Source organism: Coturnix japonica, chromosome 1 (genome assembly GCF_054131305.1).
Source record: "Coturnix japonica strain WE chromosome 1, WE-NBRP24, whole genome shotgun sequence".
Classification (NCBI taxonomy): domain Eukaryota; kingdom Metazoa; phylum Chordata; class Aves; order Galliformes; family Phasianidae; genus Coturnix; species Coturnix japonica.
This window is the reverse complement of record NC_140663.1, coordinates 102,614,631-102,638,217: the sequence shown is the minus strand read 5'-3', so window position 1 is coordinate 102,638,217 and position 23,587 is coordinate 102,614,631. Positions and strand designations below refer to the sequence as shown.

Genomic DNA, 23,587 nt, shown 5'->3' with positions numbered 1-23,587 from the left:
ATGATCCGGTAGTTTTACCCAGTAAGAAGGGATTAATAACTTCAATAAATCTTTATTAAGGAATTATCGAGGAAAAATTTATTTGACGAGGATGTACTTTCGTTTTCAGACTCTGGGGTGAACCTGTAAATCTTCGTGAACAACATGATGCTTTAGAATTCTTTAATTCCTTGGTGGATAGTTTAGATGAAGCTTTGAAAGCTTTGGGCCATCCAGCAATGCTAAGTAAAGTTTTAGGAGGATCCTTCGCTGATCAGAAGATTTGTCAAGGATGCCCTCATAGGTAAGTGTTCAAGTCTACTTATAGAATAAATAAGTTAGTATGGGAAAGATACAGTGAAGATGCTCTGGAGCAGACAACCTTATAAAAATGAGTGGAGAATAAAGACTGGTATGTCAGTTTCTTTTTGAAGCTCATAAAATTTGCTACCTTGTTTTACTACAGCATTCATGTAATTGTCTTGAAGTGTCTTTAAATATTTAATTATTATTGCTTCTACTATTGAGTTAAATCATGTATTGTAAGCAGTTGGTCCTCCTGCTGTTGACATCTTTCCTATCATAGAATCATAGAATGGCTCAGGTTGGAAGGGATTTTAAAGCCCACCCAGCCCAACTCAGCAGGGTTGCCAGCCACCCACTCAGGCTGCCCGAGGCTTCACCCAACCTGGCCTTGAACACCTCCAGGGTTGGGTGTTCATCTGTGAGTCATACGACAGGTGTCTCTACACATTACTATTGCAAATGCTCTGTGGAAAGTGATTGTTCAGCCTTACCGTTCAATCAACAAATAAAAGCCAGAGAAGACTGATAGAAACCAATTGTATTGTGATAATCTTTCAACTTCAGTTGAGTTTACATGTGAATTAAAATAACTTCTCTAGTTTCATGCCTTAAAATCTGTGACCAGAAAAACTGTTGGAGTATGGCAAATTAACAGACTTCGTAACTTGGCAGATAAATTGAATATTACTATTTTAAGCATTTCTACATACTAGTATATTCACTGTTATAGAAGCTTTTGTATGTTTCATTGTGTGTCAGAGACTCAGGCCCTGGAATGGATGCAACCTTCTTAATTTTTCATCGCTTCTTTATTTGTTGAAAAATGTATCCAAAATATCTTAACCAGTTGTCTTTCGGGCATTTCAGGTTCATTTCTAGTAGTTCCTTTGCATGTTTTATCATAACAGAGCAAAAATCTACACAGATAAGCGAAGTGATTTTTACAAAGACAACTACTTAGTTCTATTCAGTTAGTAAAATTAAGAAGCTTTTCTAAAATGTTTTGAACCATTGTGTGTAGGTATGAAACAATGATTGTACGGTACCAGTCTAATTGCTGATGGTAAAGCTCATTAACAGCCACCAATTTGTGCAGTGCGGATACTGTAATGTAGCTATAGGAACACTGTGATTTAAAAAAAGAACACATCAATGTAAGTTGAACATGTTTTATCTTTCTCTTAAATGTATCTGTTCATTTTTATTCTTTCATAGGTACGAATGTGAGGAATCCTTCACAACTCTGAATGTAGATATAAGAAATCACCAAAACCTTCTTGATTCTTTGGAACAGTATGTCAAGGGAGATTTATTGGAAGGTGCAAATGCATATCATTGTGAAAAATGCAACAAAAAGGTAATGATTATTTATATATAAAATTTGTGTACCACTGTATTAATGCAGCTGTACCAAATTCAGTCTTAGTTTGTGTTTAGGAAAAAGTTATAATTATGGAATTTGGCTGTTGGTAAGAGTGTACTGAATAGGGACTTAAAACTCATAACTACTCATGTTCTTTTCTATCCTTAGGTTGATACAGTGAAACGCTTGTTGATTAAGAAGTTGCCTCCAGTTCTTGCCATCCAGTTGAAGAGATTTGATTATGACTGGGAACGGGAATGTGCAATCAAGTTCAACGACTATTTTGAGTTTCCAAGAGAGCTGGACATGGAGCCTTACACAGTAGCAGGTGTAGCTAAATTGGAAGGAGATGATGTAAATCCAGAAAATCAAATAATACAAAATGAACAGTCAGAAAATGAACATTCTGGGAGCACGAAATACAGGCTTGTTGGTGTGCTTGTACATAGTGGCCAGGCCAGTGGCGGACATTATTACTCTTATATTATCCAGAGAAATGGTGGAGACGGTGAGAAAAATCGATGGTATAAATTTGATGATGGAGATGTGACAGAGTGTAAAATGGATGATGATGAAGAAATGAAAAATCAGTGTTTTGGTGGAGAATACATGGGAGAAGTATTTGATCACATGATGAAGCGTATGTCCTACAGACGCCAGAAGAGGTGGTGGAATGCTTATATTCTTTTTTATGAACGTATGGACACAATAGACAAAGACAGTGAACTAACAAAATACATTTCGGAACTTGCTATCACCACTAAACCACATCAAATTAAAATGCCGTCAGCCATTGAACGAAGTGTACGGAAACAGAATGTGCAGTTCATGCATAATCGGATGCAGTACAGCCTGGAATATTTCCAGTTTATAAAGAAGTTGCTTACTTGTAATAGTGTCTACCTAAATCCTCCACCAGGTTAGTATGAGAATGTGGTAATTATTAATTTCTCATGGGAGAATTTTGCATATTCTGCTTTGTCTGTTTCTGGACTTCTGCTGTTAGACGTCTGTTGTTGAGCTGGTCATCACTGATAACACGCCAGAGTGTTTAGTAACTTCTGTTTAGTTTATTTTAAAATCACTTAGTACATATGCCTATGGGGGTTTCTGCTGAAAATAATTCTTGCAAGCAAGGTGCTGAATGATTGATATGAATGACCTGTAACCTATAAAGGAAGGTTAACATATGCTGATCTAAAAGCTTACGTTTTCAAATAAAACAGAAATTCTGATGTTTCCTTTTAAAATTTGGACACTATGTCAGACAAAATACCAGTTCTGAATCAGTTGAAATATTGAAACTTTTCCTTTACTTTGTTTATATGTGAGTATTCTGGTTTTTCTTCAGGACAAGATCATCTGTTGCCAGAAGCAGAAGAAATAACTATGATTAGCATTCAACTTGCTGCTAGATTTCTCTTCACCACAGGATTTCATACAAAGAAAATAGTCCGTGGCCCAGCTAGTGATTGGTATCTGATCTTTTAACAGCTATTCTTCTGGAAGTTCAATGTCTTTTCAAAGATCCTAGTTTGTGTGCATATGACAATGAAGTGTCAGTGGGCCATCCTGTCTTGCGCCCCTCCCCCATCTATGTGGGGGGGAAAAAAAGGAGAAAATACTGAGAGGGAACTGAGCCTTAAAATAAGCTGCTGAGTAGAGCAGCTCTAAAATTAATTTTTAAAGAAAGTGTAAATCTGCCCTTTTGTCTGCCTTTGTCATTAGATTCTGTGTTTTTAGGGCAAAACTAATAAGGTATATATTCCAATGTGAATTCAGAATTTTGTTCATGGTTCAGTTAATTTTAATCAAAACTGTTTTCAGCCTGGTTATGAAGCTCATTTTTGTTTTGTTTCTGAAATTCTTCCAATTCTGAAACTGTAGATTTCATTAGCAGAGTGCTTACATACATTGCTATGAGGCCTGTAATACAAATCTGTGTGTAGTATAACTAACTGCAGTCTTACCACAGTATTTTAGTCATCTTTAAACTGTTAGTTTGTTCTGGGGAGAGGAACATGGGTTACTGTTAGCAAGAACTAGGAAGAAGATCTCATGTTTGTGAGTAGTTTACCAACAGCTATATAGCATTTCTGTAGTACATGGCAAAAATGTGCCTCACTTTTTTTCCTCTAGCAGCAGCTTTCAAAACTGAGTTATCCCTGTTTTAAGCGATGAAGAGACATTGAAATATTGCTGCTGCAAGGACAGAAGTGATGAGTTCTCTAAAACAAACATTTTACTGTTGTTTTTTTTTTTTTAATTATCTGTAAATGAGAACGTGAATTTCTAGTATGTTATGTGTTTAGTTTGTAGTCTTATACATAGCTTATGTGTGTTTTGCTGCTCACCCTCTCCCCTAGTCTGAATACAGAGTAAATAAGAGCTGCCTATTTATGACTGCATTTAGTAATAGATCAGAGGTCAAGGGATGTAATTCTTTAGTTGTGCTTTTACATCCATAACAACAACAGCTTAGTACAGGAGGCTTTTTTTAATTCGAAGTTTTTTTGTTTTGAAGAATTATCTGTAATTGTAACTAGTTCATCTGACTGTAAACACTTTGTGAGCAAAAATATGTGGGGATCACCTTTATTGTATATTTCCAAGTTCTATAGAAAGAATACAGCTGTCAATTAATTAGTGTCATGGTCTCTAAGCTGCATCGTCTTCTGTTTCAGGTATGATGCGTTATGCATTCTTCTCCGTCACAGCAAGAATGTACGCTTTTGGTTTGCACACAATGTCCTTTTTAATGTTTCAAACCGTTTCTCTGAGTACCTTTTGGAATGCCCTAGTGCTGAAGTGAGGGGTGCATTTGCGAAACTTATTGTATTTATTGCACATTTTTCATTGCAAGATGGACCGTGTCCTTCACCTTTTGCTTCTCCTGGACCTTCCAGTCAGGTATTTAATTTTCTAATGAAAATCTTTGGAAATGTGTTCTTATTTCTTCATTAACAGCACTTTGCTATAAAGCTAATTCCACAGTAGGACTTTACAAAAAAAAACTGTAAACCCTGTACAAAAGTCTGTGTTGCCCTACTTGGCATTAGTTGAGCAATTTGTGTGAGTTACAGTCAGAAAGGTTCGTTTTCACCTCATTTTTAAATCTCTGTTGAGATTAACTAGTGAGAACTTTGAATTTAGTTAGCAGTACAATACTACAAAATAGAAGTAGGGAATTGGATGGTGTGAAAGGAAGTGAAGTTTAGTTTTCCATTTAGAATTAAAAAAGACACATAGGAGTTAAAGTACTTTCTCCTGTATTCTATAACACTGAAATAATCAAAAATCATAACTTTGCATGGGAGCAGAATGCGAATTGCCCAGTTCAACACATCTGCAACTACCAAACAGTACACAATAATAGAGTCAAAGTCTTAATGGAATAGTTGTTGTTTTACCTGTCTTAAAATCTAAAAAAGTAAACTTTTATGGGCTTTTCCCTGGAAGTATTTTTAAGGTTGTTGATGCCTACAGTGGGGCCTTCGCTTGTATTGTTCCTCTTTTTCAGAACGTTTTCATTACCAAGTGCAGCAAAAGAAAAAAAATATATATGTATGTTAAGGCTACATAGACTTTTATCAGTAGTTTTGTTTGTTTTGATTTTGTATGTCTGTTTTTTCAAGAGTCTTTTTCAGTCTATAAAGTTCACTGTAGAACTCCATGAGTTTTTCTGAGTATTCAAACCTAGCCGCTGTGGGAGAAAAAATTCAGTTGAAGACTTGTGCATGTGCATGGTTTCTCTGGCGTGTGTGATATTCAGTGTAGCAAGTATTATCCTCTGTGTAATACTAAGATACTGGTGGATTCGCGTTTTCTGTCGTCATAGAAAGTATAAACTAAATAATTTACAGGTTCAACCATTAATAGTGCAACTTTCTTTTATAGGCTTATGATAACTTAAGTTTAAGTGATCACTTACTGAGAGCGGTACTAAATCTTCTGCGAAGGGAAGTATCTGAACATGGGCGTCATTTGCAGCAGTATTTCAATCTGTTTGTGATGTATGCCAATCTAGGTAAGCCTATTAAATGCACTTTACTGATGCAATGTACTCTTCTTTATTAATGGTTTAGTTTTCCATTTGCATGAGGATCCAGTTTTTTGGAGACAGGCAGATTGTTAAGATTAAATCACATGAATGCTCTCTAGAGAATCTTTGCTCCTCCTGTTTGGGCTTTGAAGCTTCTGTCTTCAAGAAGCTTAGAGCTATGAAATTGTCTCTTTCTTGTGGGGGTGAAAATACAGGAAAATAAATTATTTTTCATGCAGACCTCTTTTGCAGGGAGGTCATGAGATCCAGGAAGTACGTGGGAGTCTTAACTTTTTTGGTCTGAAGAAGTCCAGAAAGATGGAGATTCAGAAAAGACTTGTTTTTTCCCTTAGAGTAATGCAGCTGGTCACGTTTGTCTGTGTGCTCCAGTTTGTACCCTTTCAGTGTTAATTTTGGTTTAGTTCAAGTAGGAACCTCACAGCTACAAAAAGAAAACACTAGCTCTACAGCACTCTTTCCCTTTAAAGCCTGTTTGGGAGACTGAGAAGATAGCTCTGTGTCTGTTCTTAATGCATCATTGCTTGCCAGAATGCTTTCACCAAAGCGTCATATGAGGTAGAAGAATGCAAAAATCAGGAAATTCCACTGTAAGCTTATCAAATATTGTCATTCATCCTAGATAAACATAGGCAAGAAAAGATCATGTTTTTGCAATATAGGAAGGCTTAAGTGAAATTCTCCCAGGCATGGAAAAGTGATTCTTTTCCTAAACACTAATGTCCTTAATTTACTGATGAAGGATTAAATTAGAAATTGAGTGTGATCTCCCATTAAGTTTAGCTTCTTTGAATGCAAGTCTGTTAGGACTTATCTATATTTGCAGTTGCCATATTTAAGACTCATCCATCATGCATGTGCTGTAATACAACTGACATGAGGTGATAATCAGTTTTGGAGCAGTAGATGTGAAATACTGGCTATGGCCTCTGCAACGTTTTTGCAGCATTTTTGCTGTGGGTCTTGATTATATCCAGCACTACAAAAATAGTAACAGATATAATTTTAAAAGTATGAAAACAAACAAAAAGAAGACTATTAAGTCTAGACTGTGTGTGTTCTTTGCCCAGAAGAAAGTTACTAGCTGGTATGCTAGTAACTTGATAAAATAATATCCAAAGTAATAATTATAACTTAAGGTAACTTTTGCTGTTAAACTAATGAGCCCCATTCACATTAATGTGAACAGCTGTATCATGCTTTCAAATAGCATTACCCGCACACTAAAATTCAATGACAAACTGTCTCAAGTGGATTAAAGCATTGCACTTTATACTTCTACACTCAGGAAGAGCAGTTAGGAGGAGGAAAATGCAAATCATATGAGGAAAAGATTGCTTCTGCACTCCCAGATTGATGAGGGTAGTCACAGTTTCTGCTGGAGTAAATTTCTCACCAAACTCTGTTTTCATTTTTCCCAGCTTCTCTGTCAGGGGCCGTTTCTCTCTCATGTGGTAGCCTGTGCAACAAAGCGTCTTTCTGTACAGTGTTTTCTACAAAAGATACAGTACTCTTCCATAGCGATAGTCTATTGGACTCTGCCCCGTATTCTAATATAAAATATTCTCATTCTTTGAGAAGTAGTATGAAGTGAGAAGATCTGTTCCCTTGGGAATTCTACAACACTTTACAATATATATTGAGCAACTCAGCTACTGCTGGTTATCACCTCTTGCAGACTGAGTTTTTGTTGGGTTCCATTATGCCTAAAATGTTATACGAGTGTATCAATCCAAACTGAATTATTTTAGCGTTCCCACATCGGAATGACACACTTACAAAGTTTTGGAAGTTCTTTAAAACTGTCTACCTTCACAAAAGGAATTAAATTTTATATCTATATATAAATATAGATATAAATTTATGCTATGTATAAAGTAGGTAATTGCTTCAATTTCACCTGTACTGTTCTGTTAGGCAGATATTCCAGCATGACTGGACTTAATGTCATTATAGAAGATAAATGGAATTCTTCTGCTTTGACTTATTTTTCTGAATTTTGTATGCATTCAGTGCATTTGAAACTCCCCAAAGAGAAACATGGAAATACTAAGCAATTTGAGGCAGCCAATTGTGCTTGTACATACTATGGTTAACTGGTGGCATCTGTATGGTTGTAGTGAGCACTCACCAAAAGCTGCAGTACATCCTTCCTGCTTCACTCTAAGTACTTGCTTGTATTAAGTAATTGCCTTTATTGAGGGATCAACTAATTCATGTCAGAGCAAGAGAGTAACTACAAAGCTGTCTAACAGCTGTACTGTAAGAGAGCTCTGATAAGGTGCTCTCTGGATTCCTTCCTCTTATTATAGAGATGGTAGGTAAGCTTCAGTTTTAGAACAAGAAAAAATTTTGCAAATGTATGAAAAATCATGACTTTTAACCAAACTGAGAAACAGTATACAAGATCAGAGGGGCCGTATACCAGGTATAATGGTAGGTATGTGCAATGTTCCTTTGCAGTAAAACCAACTGATGTTAAGGTTAGTTGGGTTATTGATTGGCTTTGCAGATTTTTTTCATTGTTGCTTTTTTATCTTAAACTGATCTTTGTTGTGCTTACTTGCACTGACTGCATAATATGATGCAGTTGGAAATGTCTTAAATCTGTAACTGATATGTCTGTGGCATAATGGAAAAATCACAAAATATACTGTGTGAGTCTTCATCCACTCCTGGGCCACATAATGATTGCTTCTGGAAGAAAAAAAAACCAAAACATTTTTTATCCTAAAAGAAACATGGATGCTACTTACTGAAGTGCTAATGAGTACTGTTAAGAAATAGTTGTCATTTACAACTCGTTCGCTCTTGTTTTCACTCTGTAGGTGTAGCAGAGAAGACACAACTTCTGAAACTAAATGTTCCTGCAACCTTCATGCTTGTGGCTCTGGATGAAGGTCCAGGCCCTCCAATTAAGTACCAGTATGCTGAACTGGGGAAGCTGTACACTGTTGTGTCGCAGCTGATCCGCTGTTGCAATGTGTCATCACGGATGCAGTCTTCTATCAATGGTAAAGTGAATTTTACGTTTTCCTTAGATTAATTGGATATATCAGTAAATGTATTTTGTGTAACCTTTTGTTACCATGTATAAAATGAATTAGCTGAAAAAATGCTTACCTTCTGTGTTTAGCAGCTCCTTTCGTTTGAAGACAGAAATCACTTTTGTACACAAAATTGATTTGATATTGACATACTTCAGAACAGATTTTTGGTTTACATGTTTTGAGTTTGTACTTCGTAGCTTATTAAATAAAGATAGAAGAAAACAGGTAGTGAAGTAGTTACTTGTTGATGCAAAATATTACGGATTTTAGAATAGTTCAAACTAATTGCAAAGGCTTGCATAAAGGTTTTTTGGTTCTGAGTAGGAAATAAAATAATAAATGACTTTCATTTACCAGGACAAAGTAATCTGTGCAAGGAAGAATCCATGGTGGGCTCTGAAGTAGCTAAGTGTTTATTGGAGAAGAGACATTGCTTTGAATAGCTCTTCAAAGTTCACTTGGTGCTCCTTTGCAGTCAGAAAGACAAATAGAATCCAGCACTTTGATTTACAAATGAATCAGCAATAAGTTATAGTAGAATAAATCATTAATATCCTCACCGAATGAAGACAGTGCAGTTACTTTTGAGAAATGGTGACAATATTGGGCTAGGTGAATTTTATAGCTTGTCTTATAACCTGCATATGTATGTGTTCCTATATTAACTATATTTTAGAAAACCTAATTAGAAATCTCTATCATTGAATGGCTTCTCTAAACTCATTACAGCTCAATGTGTCAGGCAGCAAAGTCAATAGGCTAGAATGTGCTATAGTAATAATTAATCAACTGAACATTTTACTGTGCTATAATAAGCTGTAGAAGCATTTGGCAACTTCGATTTGGTTTTGTTTCCAGTATATTATTGGATGATAACAGAAAGAACATATTCTGCTTTTGAAAATGAATCATATATTCATTGTATTCATAAAAAATTAAAAATGTGTTTTGTGTGAATGTTATTGTGACTATTAATTATTATTACTATTTGCAGAGTTAACTTATTTATTTAGCATAATAAGCTAGGGAAGTTCTTCAGACTTTTAATCATCTTCAGAAACTAAAAATGCAACACTGCTACATCAAGAAACGTCGGGAGCAAATCAACATTCTTTCCTTGTACAAAATTAAACAGTACAAAGGAGCTGTGTTAATTCTGATTTTTTTTCAAGAACATTTTTCTATCTACACTCTAGAGATTCAGACTGGAGTTTTCTACCAGCTGTTCCTATAGTAGACTTAATGTATCCTAAAATGCAATAAATTTTGACTTTATTATACAAGCCTGGAAGCAGGTTCTGGAATTAGAGGTTTTCACTGAGGAAACTTCCAGCAGTTCTTCCTCTTGTGTATGAATCTATCTTCACCTATTCTGCTTTGGCTGCCACAGTATAACTTTATCAGAGAGTAGCAGCTTTATCTTGGTCAGCTGGAGTCCAGCTTCGCAATCAAAGTTATTTCATACCATTACATGTTTCAAAGCTTTTTTGTTGTCTTTTTTTTTTTTTTTCTTTTCTTTTTTACTTTCTGTTGTTTATTGATTAGTTACAGCAACTTAGATTTTGTTGTTTACACACTGAAAGTGTTCTGGTACCTTTTCATCTAGAATAACTTCTTGTTGCAGGTAATCCTCCACTTGCCAACCCCTATGGTGATCCTAATTTATCTCAACCTATAATGGCACTTCAGCAGAACGTAGCAGACATTTTGTTTGTGAGAACCAGTTATGTGAAGAAAATTATTGAAGACTGCAGCAATTCTGAAGAGACCATCAAATTGCTTCGTTTCTGCTGCTGGGAGAATCCTCAGTTCTCTTCCACCGTCCTAAGTGAACTTCTCTGGCAGGTAACAACAAATGTTAGGCTAAGGATGAGCATATGAGTGTGTATGATGCCAGATTCTGTATTTATGTTTAGGACTGTTGTCTTATTGAATACTGAATAGGTGCTTGGTAAGGAGATGTTCCTTATCTTGTTACTCTTGGGTGTATACACCATAGCGTAGTATTATGAGAAGTCCTTTTATAAATTTAAGAAAGCAATAAATAGTTCTAAGTTGGGAGCACGAGGTCAAGGATGAACTTCGAAGCTCTGCATTTGCCCCTTGGGGGTCTATATTAGGACTGATAGTATTTAATATTGACATTTGTGACATGGGCAGAATGGGATTGAGTCACTCAGCAAATGTGAATGACGGCAGACTGAATGGTGCATGTTGACACTCCATTGTGAATGGATGCCATCCAGAAGAACCTAGACAGATTTGAGAAATGCGCCCACAGGAACCTCATATGGTTCAGTAAGGCCAAGTGCAATATGCTTCACCTGGATCAGGGCAATCTCAGATATAAGTAAACTAGAGGATGAGTGGACAGAGAGCAGCCCTGTGGGAGAAGGGCTTGGGAGTACTTATGGATGAGAAACTCAGCATGAGCCAGCAGTTTGTGCTTGCAGCCCAGGTGAAGAAACACATTCTGGGTTCAATCAAAAGAAGAATGGCCAGCAGGGTGAATGGTATGGACCCATTGGATTGGGTCCAGAGGAGGGCCACAGAGTGTGATCAATGTTTTGGATCATCTCTCTTGTGAAGGCAGGCCAATAGAGTTGGGGTTATTCCACCTTAAGACGAGAAGGCTCTGGGAAGACCTTAGGGCAGCCTCCCAGTAGCTAAAGGGGGCCACAAGAACAGTGGGAAGGAATTGCTTATCTGTGAGTGTAGTGATAGACAAGATCTATTGGTTTTAAGCAAAGAGAGGGAAGATTTATATTAGATTTTTATAGGAAATAGCTGTGAGGCTGAGGCACTAGAACAAGCTGCCCCGAGTAGGTGTGAATGACTCACCCAGGAATTGTTCAGCCACTCTGTGGATGGAGCTTTGGGCAACTTGATCTTGTGACAGGGAGGTTAGAACTGAATGGGTTTTAAGGTGCCTCCTAACCCAAGCCATTCTATTAAAAAAAAAATGTAGATGAGGATGATCTCTAAGTGCATTTAGTTCCTTTTTTAATAATGAAATAACAGCTTATTTCATTAGAATCAAACCTGGGAATATATTCTAAAATCTCCCTTTTATTTATTTTGGCTCTGTGTATAAGGTCCTTTTTTATAAGTCTGCAAGACATACGTTTTACTGATGTTGTACTTAGCCACATATTTTGCATTTTAGTATAACCTTGAACATGCTGACTAGAATTAACAATATCAGTGGAAAATACTATTTTGTAATTTTACTTTCCTAAGGGTACTTTTCAGGATAACTTCTCTGCATATCATGCCTGGCACTTCAGTTGTGTTAGAAACTCATGATGAAACACTTCTCCTTTATAAAATCTACAGTGTATTTAGAAAAAAATCTGATGCTACCAGAATGTAAAGTCATAATAGTATGCATTGCATCTTGAAATATGCCTTATGTTACAGTACAACTCACTTCAAAGTAATTGTATTCTTGTATTGCGCTATGTAATCTACGTACTTTGAAGAATGCTTTCTTGTTTTCTCTGCATTTTTTACTTTTTAAGGTTGCATATTCATACACATATGAGCTTCGACCCTACTTGGATCTGCTTCTGCAAATCCTATTAATTGAGGATTCTTGGCAAACTCACAGGTTTGTAGTTACCTATCTTATTACAATTTGTTACCACTGCGTTTGGTACAGCCTGTTCTCTCAGTGATTCTGCTGCTAATCCTTGCAAGGGTATTAGTTTTAGAACAAAATATATGGAATAAAGCATATTTTCCCTTTCATCACACGTTTCAAGACAACTTGAATCTATGTTTTTTTAACCTTTCTCTTCCTTACTCCTGAGAAATTTGCTACTCAGTCCTATAAATTCAAGATTTTTCATATGCAGGAGAATTTTACTAATGTGCCAGTTAGGCTAAATGTACTGGCATTTACTATTTGTTGCTTAGACTGATTCCTGCAAGCATCTCATTTTGAGAGGGTTCAATGATATCCTTCCTGGCCTCACCAAAACACTTAGCAATCATAGGAGTGATGTACAAAATAAATGTAATCAGCGTTCTACTCATCTGTTTCAAAATATCATGTAATTGATGAATATTGACAATAGTGGATTCACTAAATAATTTGCTACCATGTCCTATTTGTATTTTAAATATTTTGATTAAATACATGCTTGATATTAAATCTGTGCCACAGTGAAGTTGTTGGAGTGAACTCATAAATATTTCAGTGTAGACATAGACTACACTCAGGATTTCAACAGTTGCCTTGCCTTACTCTAGAAGATATTCAGAGGTAAGGTGGTAATCTGGTTTACTACACTCCAAAACCTGAAGGCTAGAGTGGATGGGCTTCTTCATTTCCTTTAGAGGAATTACCCCTAAAGTAAGGGATTAGAGTACCTATCATATGCGGACTTTTCATGTTTGCATATATATATGTAATGCTAATATAAAGCAGTTTGTTTAGATGTACTTCCTTCTAAGCAGATGTCCTGTCTGAAGTCCACAGAACACTGGAGGATGGGCATATTTTAGGAAGTGTGAAGTAAAATAGGACTTACTATGGTGAAAATGCAAGTGACAAGAAAGCTTGCTTGGAATAGTACAATGTTTGAAATAATGGAGATAGGAAGGAGGTTAAATGTGGTGTGGCTTTCGCTATATTTGAAGAAAAAATATAGCTTTTGCTATATTTGTATGCAAGACTGCAGTCTCAAGAATAACAGCATTCATTGGAATTATGGTAGGCTTCAGCAGAGGAATATGAAGTGTCCAACTGTGGTCATTTTCTGATTTCTTGCTGCCATTTAAAAAAAAATAAATAGTGTAACTGTCCATAGTTAAATCTCATATAACTTGCAGAAAATTAGAATCTTTAACAGTGTGCATCCTTCAATGCTTCTTGTATTCTCTTACTGGGATGGCTGCTGCCATTCTTTGGCATCATGATTTGATATGTTAATGCCCCAGTTTGGGGATAATAGTTTCACTGCATGCCATTACACTAAATCAATTGAAGTTCATTTTACATTCTTGATGAGGCATAGAACTGAATAGAGAAGAATCATCTAGGTTGGAAAAGACCTTTAAGATCACTTGTCACATCAGAAAAGAAGCCCACACTCCGTTATTCTTCAACCAGACCACAGCAAGAGGAGTCTCCCCTCAGCTTCCTCCTGCAGTCGCAGCTCTCCCAGCTTCTTTACATAAGACTTGTTTTCTAGTCCCATCATTGACTTTGTTGCTCATCACTACACATGCTAGAGCAATGCAATGCCCTTTGTGGAGTGAGGCCTAAGTTATCAGCTGCCTGGAGACTATTTGCTGATGATTGTCAGAGATTAACAGGAAAGAAGTCAATAGCTTTTCCTAAAGTGAATGTAACTCTTAGAGATTTTGACAGTCTAGGTTCTGTGTTTTTCTCCTCTGGTGCTTTTTCAAAATCAAAATTAAGTGAATTGGGAAATATAGTGCAAGAACCGAGAGTGTCCTTTTTTTTTTATTTGAAATTCCTTTATCCACTACCTAAAGAGCAAAAGGCAGATAATGTGTTTGGTTTCAGCGAATGTCTAAGTCTCTTATGCACATGCATGTACCATTCATTTCTCTTCAGAGGAACTGCATCTAAAAGTCTTTATCTTGAAGGTCTGTAACTATAACATAGTCCTGCTGTCAAGAATTTAACTGTTCTAACTCTGTCAGAACATAATGACTTAGAAATAGTTTTGTAAATGCAGTTTATATTTAAAAAAAAAAACAGACACAACAATACAAAAAAAAGACACTGCTGTGATTGGTTTTATTTTGTTCAAGGGACTGAAACTTTTGACTGGCTTAAACATCACCAAACATTTGGTGAAACTGTTTGTTCTGTATGCAGCCTGTCAAGTTAGTCTCCTAATTTCAAAAGTTAAAACATTCAAAATGTGATTTACCCGTTTCGTAATTACACTGTAAGTGAAGACTGATTTCTAACACTGGAATATTTCTGTAGGATTCACAATGCACTTAAGGGGATCCCAGATGACAGGGATGGACTATTTGACACCATTCAGCGCTCCAAGAACCATTATCAGAAAAGAGCTTACCAGTGTATAAAATGCATGGTGGCCCTCTTCAGCAACTGCCCTGTAGCCTACCAGATCCTTCAGGTGATAAATTTTGTTGACTCTTGCTTCTGCTTTTTTCCTGTTGTGTGTTTAAAAAACAAACAAACAAACCAAACCTCTATTTTCACTGACTTAACAAAATTATGGCCTTTGAGTAAAACTCGTGTAAACCTTCTGATATCAGATGGTCAGTATATTGAATTCAGAGTGATTCAGTTATATTTGTGTTTGTGTGATGCAACTGAAGATCCTCGTATCCTTCATTTCAGTTTTGAAGTTTATACTGTGTGGGGAAAAAAATGAGCCTTTGGAGCAACAGCGTATGAGTTGGTGGTCTGCTCTCTTGAAAGAAAAAAATGTATTCCTCTCTTGAAGAACAGAGAAAATAATTCCTAAATGCTAACTTTGTATCTGCAGAGTAATGGAGACTTGAAGAGAAAATGGACCTGGGCAGTAGAATGGCTTGGAGACGAGCTTGAGCGTAGACCATACACTGGCAATCCCCAGTACACCTATAATAATTGGTCTCCACCAATACAGAGCAATGAAACATCAAATGGCTACTTCCTAGAGAGATCACACAGTGCTAGAATGACTCTTGCAAAGGCTTGTGAACTCTGCCCGGAGGAGGTAAAAAGTTATTTCTACATGGGTTAAAAACTTGGAGTAAATGTATCTATAAATAAGTGATTGATAAGGAGTTATACTTTTGTTAGTTACATATTCATGTTTTTATCCATTTTTATTACTGGTTTTATAGACATTTGTCAGTTAAAGAATTAGTCTGGAATTGAAATTAACTGTTTGAAGTAGATCGTGTATGATTAAAAAGTCTGTTTTTCCAATACTGTGTTGATGGTGGGGATTTTTAATACAAATATATAATAACCCTAATACAAATTATTGTTATATACGTATTATATCATGTTTGTATTTTTTTTATCCAGTGCAAGCTACAGGTGACACTGGAGGTGGGAGAATCTTTTTTATTAGAGTGTGCCTGAAAGTATCACTTGCACAAAGTGTTGGTTCTGAGTAGTATAATCTTAATGTTTTACCTGAGTAAATTAATGTTTTTTAAAACTTCAGGAACCAGATGATCCTGATGCTCCAGATGAACATGAATCTTCTCCACCTGAAGATGCACCACTGTATCCTCATTCACCTGGTTCCCAGTATCAACAGGTAAAAGCTTAAGAATTACTCAGAGCCCTGTGTTAGCTTTTAACATTAGCATTCATGGTAGCTCTCATTACAGGTGTATAGCCAGCAGCATGTTACTATCAAATATCACTAATGGAGAAATAAAGATTCAGATCCATTTTGGCAGGAACAACGTCCCTATTGCTTTCATGAGAGAATTTTAGTGTTACTTGATCAGAGATTAATTATCCATAGAAACAGCAGGGGAACAGATGTCGTCACAGACTTGTGCATATGAAATTAGATTCTGGGCTATTTGTTTGTGTTGATGTTTTGTCAGTTGCTTTCTCATTTTATAAATTTAAAATCAAGACCAAGGTTAGAGTTGATTGCAAGGCTTTCATCAAAGTGGGTACCTTTGCTGCGTGTAACTTGTGCTATGAACACTGATCTCCAGATTTTACATACAAAGCGTGAATCTGTTTCAGGCTAAATGGCTGCTTAATTAAACTTACAGAGAGACAGATCTGAAAGAAATCATTACCAGATATTTTAACTGACTAAATTAGCAGGTTCCCTATTTAGTTTCTATTTTTCTTGTTCCAATTAATTTTATTTATTCTGAATCTGCTAATTTAATTTCCTCTCCTGCCCAAACCCATTCTCCTTCCATCTTGCTTTCCTTACTTGGTGTTCTCAGCAGAGCAGTTGGTAAGTTGTGCAGATTTTCCCACTCTCTTCTGAGCTCCTGAGTTCAGGCACATACTGTAACCCCACCATTACCTGTGTGATGTGCTCACTTCCTTGCAGTAGGTGGCATTTTCACTAATGCACACAGTTCCTAATTCGTGTTTCTAATTTTTCCACACTTGGTTAAACTTTGCAACGCAATAGGTAGATGAGGTATTTTCATTTGCCAGGTGTGTGTATAGCTTTTTTAATTGGGACAGAGCATCTGGAGAAAATGAGGGGTCAAGATTTCATTCAGTTCTGTAACATTAAATGTTACCCATACATCAGCATATGTTACATATGTGCAGGTCTGCTTTTTCCATTGTCATAGGGAAAACATGCACACTGATTGAATCTGTTTATAAAATATGTGCACAGTTCAGTATCCAGAGCACACAGGCAGCCTTTTTTTCTTGCTTTTGCTTTGCATGTAAATGTTCTTTAGTCGAAAGCTAGAAATGACTGTTTAATTCATCACTGTATCTTTACAAGTTGAAAGCATAATTACACTGTGTTAGTTGAGAAGGTAAGTGAGGGATGTAATTCAGAGGAAAGACGATGTTGCCATGTATGTTCCTGCAAATACCGTCACATCAGATGTCGGATGTGCTCAGTGATGCTTTTCAGTAGTTTGAAGCTAGAGGTGAAAGCCCAGTAACTGGTTAGGAAACAATCCAAGGATTTAATGTCCTTTTAAAATGTTTGTGCTTTGTTCCAGAATAACCATGTGCATGGACAGCCATATACAGGCCCGGCAGCACATCATATGAACAACCCTCAGCGAACTGGCCAACGAGCACAAGAAAATTATGAAGGCAGTGAAGAAGTTTCCCCGCCTCAGACAAAAGATTAGTGAAATGCACATAATCAATTAACTTGCTCCATCAAGACTGTGCACCCAGGCCTTACAGTCCAACCTTTCTCTGTGTCTGGCTAATATTTAAAACTAGAAAAACTATTCCTAATCAACATGGAGTGGAGAGTCTATTCACTGTCTTATCTGCAGAAAATTGCTGTCAATATATAACCCGCCTGCAGTGGAAAGTGTATAGTGTTTTGTAATAAATGGCCTGATGCTAATGTGTAAATGGCAAAGGTGTATATAGTATATTAATGTTTGACTGTTAATTCTTAAGCAAGAAACATTTTTTTTGTCTTGATGAGACTCACAGATCTACAAAAACAAAAAATAATTTCTTGATATATCTGCTGCGCTCTGCGACCAGTGTTGCCTGCCTCACGGCAGTTGGATCAACTCCTTTATGAAAAAGCCTATCCATGTCAACCACGAGAATAGTTTCATGTTAATTCTTTGCCACTGGAGTCGATTTTACTATGAGCAACGTAATGGCTGGTAACCTTTTAATTATTTGGTTGATGTGGAAAATTGGTGATGTAACATTGTTTCTAGATCTTTTTTCATTGCCTTTTTCATTCTGGTATTAGGTTAATCACTTTGAAGCTATAGTTATGCTGTAACATTTAGCATGGCTTCACACCAAGTTAGTGTAGCCAACGAGGGGGGAAAAAAGTGACAGCAGTTGTCCCAATGTGACAACTGTATTGCTCAGAACTTTTTCTTCTTACACCTAGACTATAAAACGGGGAGGGAAAATGTGACAAACAAACAAGTGGTTTTCAGTTTCACATATGTTCCTCACATCTGATGTTTGACAGTTCTGTCTCTGGGTGGGATAAAGAACACTTAGTTTTCAGTAATAGGAATTTAAAAAAAGATTTAAAACAAATATGCAAAAATTTGCTATGCCAGGATGCCTGGAGCATAATAGACTGTATTTGGTGTGCTTGTTTTGTTTCTTTGGTAGAGCTTATTAGATAAACTTCTAACACTTTCCTTCTACTGCATCCCAGTGAAGTGGAAGTCTACAAAATCACACAGTACTTGTGAGTGCCACTGCACCAAGTTAACTTGCTGGTTTTCTGCTCGTTCACAGTTCTACTTGAAAGCGAGAATTGTCTTAGCTCTTTATCCATATGCAGGAGATCTTAACGTTAGAAGCAGGGTTTAATGAGAAGAGAAACTACTGGTTAGTCAAATACAATTCTGAGGTATCTCTATTCCAGAATAAACATTTGTTTAAAGACTTTGAGAAACGCATCAGTAAATACTGTATTTAAATGAAAATTGGTAACTTGAATGTGTGTAATTTTTTGGAACCTGTCTAAAAACCAAATACCCCTGCAAAACAGATACAGCCCACCCTATACTATTTAAATATTTTGCTGTTTTATTTTATAGAAATTATTTTGCTGAATTCACAAATAGAATTTGATTTAAGAAGAACGTTTTGTCCTGTGGTGTGTGTTGGTTATTTTGGCTTTTTTGTTTTGGTTTGGTTTTGTTATTCTTTCTTATTTCTTCTTTTTAATGGTCTGCACAGAAAGGCGGATGCTGTGCAGTGGCATTGTGCTGAGTTCTGGAACAACAGTCACTGTGAGACTTCCGTGCGCACATACACACACACAAAAAGAAAGGAAAAGAATTGGCCCATCAGAATAAAATAACCAGGACAATTACATTGCAAAAGTTTCCTAATGTGATTTCTCTTGTACTTTTTGTATGTTTTTATATATACGTATATATTTAATGAGCACAAGCTTGACGGTGTTTTTTTACAAATGATTTGACAGAAACGAAGCTGCTTATCTAATTAAAGGTCTGTAGTTTTGAAATGAACCAAGGAAAACTCAGTCGCAGGCGCGCTCTTAGGCATTTTTAGTGACACAGAAGATTTTAGAGTATGCTTATGTAGCAGCGATCACTTTTATGCTTCCATGTTTTCTCAGTGCTCGAGTTAATTCAGATTTTTTCCACAATTTTTTAGTAATGCCATTTTACCTGGACTTAGTAAATTTGAGTAAAGTTTTTTCCCATTTCTGTTTGGGAATGTTTCTTGAAAGGTTTAACTCAAAAATTGCTGGCCTGAGTACTCATGTTGAAATAGTTCCTATTTATTTGGACCAGTAATTGTTAAACGAGCGATCACAGAGGTGATTATTATTACGTATTTTTTACTACGTAGCTAAAATGTATAATATTCTAGTTCAGCCTTGCCAAATGTGTTCACTTTTAATAGTGCAATGATTGTAGAGACGTGTAAAGCCTGTGACATTTGAAGGCTGTGACTTTTTCAGTCATCTACAAGCCCTGCCCCTGAACGGACGGTGACTGCAGCAGCAATCATTTGTCAGGTGGCAAACTGAGGACTTGCTGCATCTTTGTGACTTGGAAGAAAGATAACCAAGTTGTCTGTTGCAGCTGCTGCTTTTAAACAGCTACACTAAAAGGTGCGATGCTTTTTGTTTTTATTATTTTTTCCCCCTCGCTCTGGGCAAAGTGATTTTAAATTGTATTTAACCAAAATTGTACAAGCAAAAAGTGTCACATGCATGTGACTGTCGCAGCATTTTGGCAGTGGTCGCTTTCTGGCGACACATGGTACCTCATTGTCGATGGCACAATGTAAAGCAGTAGTCCTCAAAGTGCCTACAGATTGAATTCCCCCGGCACCAATTGCAGTTTCCTGTTTGTTTAGGACAGCTGATAGGGAATCTTTGGTCTTCCGCGAATAAGCCAGTCAAATAGTAAAGCAAATGCTCGTGTTCCTGACAGTGTAACATCCAGTGTGTAGAAACTGAATGTTCCTAAGTGATGTCATGGCGGTGAATGCGTAGCTTGATGTAGCGGGAAATCTGTAACCTTACCAAGCAGAATTTCTCCCTCTGTACAGTTGGACTGTGGTTGTTTAGTAGCTTTTTAACGCTTCTTACTTTGAGCGTTGAGGAAGCAGTACTACCATATACAAAAGGAGCTTTGTTGCTGCTGCGTATTAGTAAATGTACTAAGCTTTGTTTGGAGTGGTTGGTCACCCACATCCATGATAGCCCATTGACAAATGAGATTGTGAGAGAGCTCATTTGATGCACAGAGCCATGCTGTATGGCAACATGCAAGCAGAAAAGAATATAGCTTGGTTTGGAATTCTGCAGAACTGGAATTTTCCCTAACTACCAGCTCTGGAGAGTCAGCTCCTCTCTTCTTAAAACTGGTGCATCTCACTGAAATGAAGCCAGAAAGAAATGAAATTCCGCAGCGCCATTTCACGTTTTCAGAGTGGAACTTCATTTTGAGAGAACGTGAGAAAACTGTGTTAAGATTACTATTATTACTATGTTTCCTTGGCCATTTTGTTGTGCCCAGCTTGTGTGTTTTGGCAGACGTTCCCATCCAAGGTTCCAAAATTTTCTATATATATTTTTGGGAAGTTCCAGGAGGGAACAAGATCAGCCATTCTGCCAAAGCTGAACGGTCAGAAATTGGCTGCTGTAGCAATTCACTTCACTTTGGGTTTCAGTAAGTTTCTGTCTACCTCGAAGTCTTTTGCTGGGAGTGAATAGGCTGATGTACTGTGTGACGGCAGGATGGCTCAGTGCATTTGTTGGTGTGTGTTTTGGTTAGTAGCCATTGCAGCGAGGCTCACAGCGTGGAAACAAAGGGAAACTAAAGATTAGTTCTGTCAATTACAGGGAAAAGCAGCATGATAGGAAATTGCAGGTTAAGTATATTTAGTTAAGCTTTTTGTCCACACTGCAAGCCAAGCCACTCCTGTGATAAAAGGCACGTTCCTTAATTTTCAGGAGGGTGAGACACTGGTGCCAACCTCACGCTTCTCACAGCAGTGTGGCGGTTCCTGCCACTTGTGGCCCTGCTCTGGAACGGTGTGATTCTGTGGATCGGGATGGCAATAATGTTGGCTCCCTCTCTTCTTACCTCCTGTTGTATTCATGTTGTGCACTTCTCACATCCATGAGGTCTTGGGGATAAGGTCTAAAGCTGCCATCTCTCTAGAGCGAAACAAAAGAGGTTTTCTGGGGGACAAGTAGTAAACATCTTGTAAGCACTGCATGCTGCAGAACAGTACTGTAATAAACAGTAAGTTGAAAGAAATCCAGCTGTATCGTCATGTATGGTTGCTGTTCCTCTTGCAAGTAATCTCTGGAGCAAGGCAGCAGCAAGCATTTGCTTCGACTTGCAGCTAGGATCAGGACACCAGTGCCGTAAAGATCCTTGCAGCACAAGCAACACACCCTGTGTATGCCCTCAAGAGTGTTCTTTGCCTCTTCCTTCTCTTGGTCTTTAGGAATTGCTGCTTTAATGCGTTCATGTGCAGACCAGGAAGTCCTGCTGCACTGGGAGGGCTTTAACCCAGTCTGAGCACTGTCACTTTTTACTCTATGTACCTTTTGTTTCTAAGGTATAAAAGGTTCGCTTGGACTTGCTGTTTTTAAATGCCAAATATCCTTGTTTCTTTTATTTATTGTTAAACGGTAGCAAGTGTCCAGTCCTGCCCTTGTAGCTTCTAGCGCTGTAGGCTGTTCTCAGAAGTGCGCTGGCACAGATTCCAGCGCTCCAATTCAGAGACCCTTGTCCTGCTGTAAGATTTTCCAATGCAGGCTGCGGTGGCTTCGGGATCCAAGGATGTCAGTGATATCTGTGTGAGTCCTGCTGATGCTGGCACTTGATTGTTGATGTGCTGAGGATCAATGCACCCCGCATAAGCTGCAGTGAGATGGCAGTGTGCTGTCTTACTTGCTGCACAGGAGAAACAGTTTCTGGAGGAGAAAAACACTCCTGCACAAGGGCTAACTTTTCATTAAATACCCAACTCTGGATTTTTTAGCCTTAGAATTCCTTAAAGCCACTTGTTGAGAGTAGAGTCAGACCTACGGGCTGTTTCCTTTGGTGAATTTAATATAGCCTTACATTGATCAGCACAATTCTAAAGTGGCAAGTGTCATTATTTAATGTTGGAAATAATGTGCAAATGCCTTCTAGTTTTAAGAACAAGCTGACCTTGAATATTGAAAATGGGATGAAGTTAACAAGTTTGATAAGTCCTACAAAATCCAACCATGGGTGAGCATTTAGTGCAGGAAAACAAAGATCGTTCCCTCCCTAAGCATCAAGCGATAATGCTGGATAACGTTGCTTTTTATTCCTATCTTTCTCCCATGCTATTTCAATAGCTGTTTGTATTGCCCTAAGCTGTGCCACTTGCATAGTTTTCAGCTTCCTGATGCACGCACAGCCCTTATCAAAGCAAAATCTTCACACGATTGTTTTTCTCCCAGTGTAAGTCAATTCCCCACATCTCATTTCTGTTCCCATTGCTACCATGTGCTGTTCCTGACTTCACAAAGTGACCGGGACTGAACGAATGCTTTACAAGCATGGTTTCACCTAAGCCACTAGGAGCAGTTAATATTCCTGTTCTGTCACGATACCTGTGTGGATGGAGCTTTTGAAAGTGTTGGCCTTTAATCATTGAAAGGCTGCTCCATTCTCATCCATAACCTCACATTCCCATCCATAACTCCTCACAATGTTTTCACACTAAGTTTGTCATTCTGGATTGCCAGGATCACTTCCTACTTAATATTGGCTTATTTCCTATGAGCCAACCTGGCTCCCTGAGTTTGGAGCCTTTCTAAGTGCTGTGGCAGCAGCCCCCAGTCTGGGCCAGGTGGGTTTTGTCATCTCCTGAATCTATTCAAAGCTCATTGAGATGAAAGCTTTGTGGAGCCGATTGTGGTCTTGAATTGAAGTAGCTTCTAGCTTATTGTCTACTTTTGTTCTGCTCCATTTTCTGTCTGGAGCAATTAGGTCCTACAGGTGAAAAGCAGAGCTAGAGGGGACCAGCTGGAGTCTGCACTGGGAAAGAGGGCTGGCTTGAAAGCTTGGGCACTTCATAGTATACTCCTCTAAAATCTGATGAGCAAAATCTCCTTGGCAAATACAGGCTGAGTGAGAGGCCCCCCCCAAGTTTTTTCTATCCATACTTTCTACCTC

General features: G+C 37.6%; 1 protein-coding gene across 5 annotated transcripts in view; it reads left to right on the top strand.

Moving 5' to 3' along the window:
• The window catches only part of USP9X (ubiquitin specific peptidase 9 X-linked), an 88,521-nt gene extending 69,500 nt beyond the window's left edge, over positions 1-19,021 (top strand). For 4 of the 5 annotated variants that reach the window (XM_085530198.1, XM_015884801.3, XM_015884793.3 and 1 more), the window contains 13 exons: positions 110-283; positions 1,501-1,642; positions 1,817-2,567; positions 3,000-3,123; positions 4,333-4,558; positions 5,546-5,675; positions 8,537-8,722; positions 10,383-10,603; positions 12,280-12,368; positions 14,727-14,883; positions 15,259-15,471; positions 15,931-16,026; positions 17,435-19,021. In XM_085530198.1, the coding sequence (XP_085386324.1) occupies positions 110-283; positions 1,501-1,642; positions 1,817-2,567; positions 3,000-3,123; positions 4,333-4,558; positions 5,546-5,675; positions 8,537-8,722; positions 10,383-10,603; positions 12,280-12,368; positions 14,727-14,883; positions 15,259-15,471; positions 15,931-16,026; positions 17,435-17,569 (2,644 nt within the window). In that variant the 3' untranslated portion in view covers positions 17,570-19,021. The remainder of the gene's footprint in view (positions 1-109; positions 284-1,500; positions 1,643-1,816; positions 2,568-2,999; positions 3,124-4,332; positions 4,559-5,545; positions 5,676-8,536; positions 8,723-10,382; positions 10,604-12,279; positions 12,369-14,726; positions 14,884-15,258; positions 15,472-15,930; positions 16,027-17,434) is intronic. The other variant, XR_014939859.1, reaches the window with a different exon arrangement.
• Positions 19,022-23,587: the final 4,566 nt, after the last annotated feature.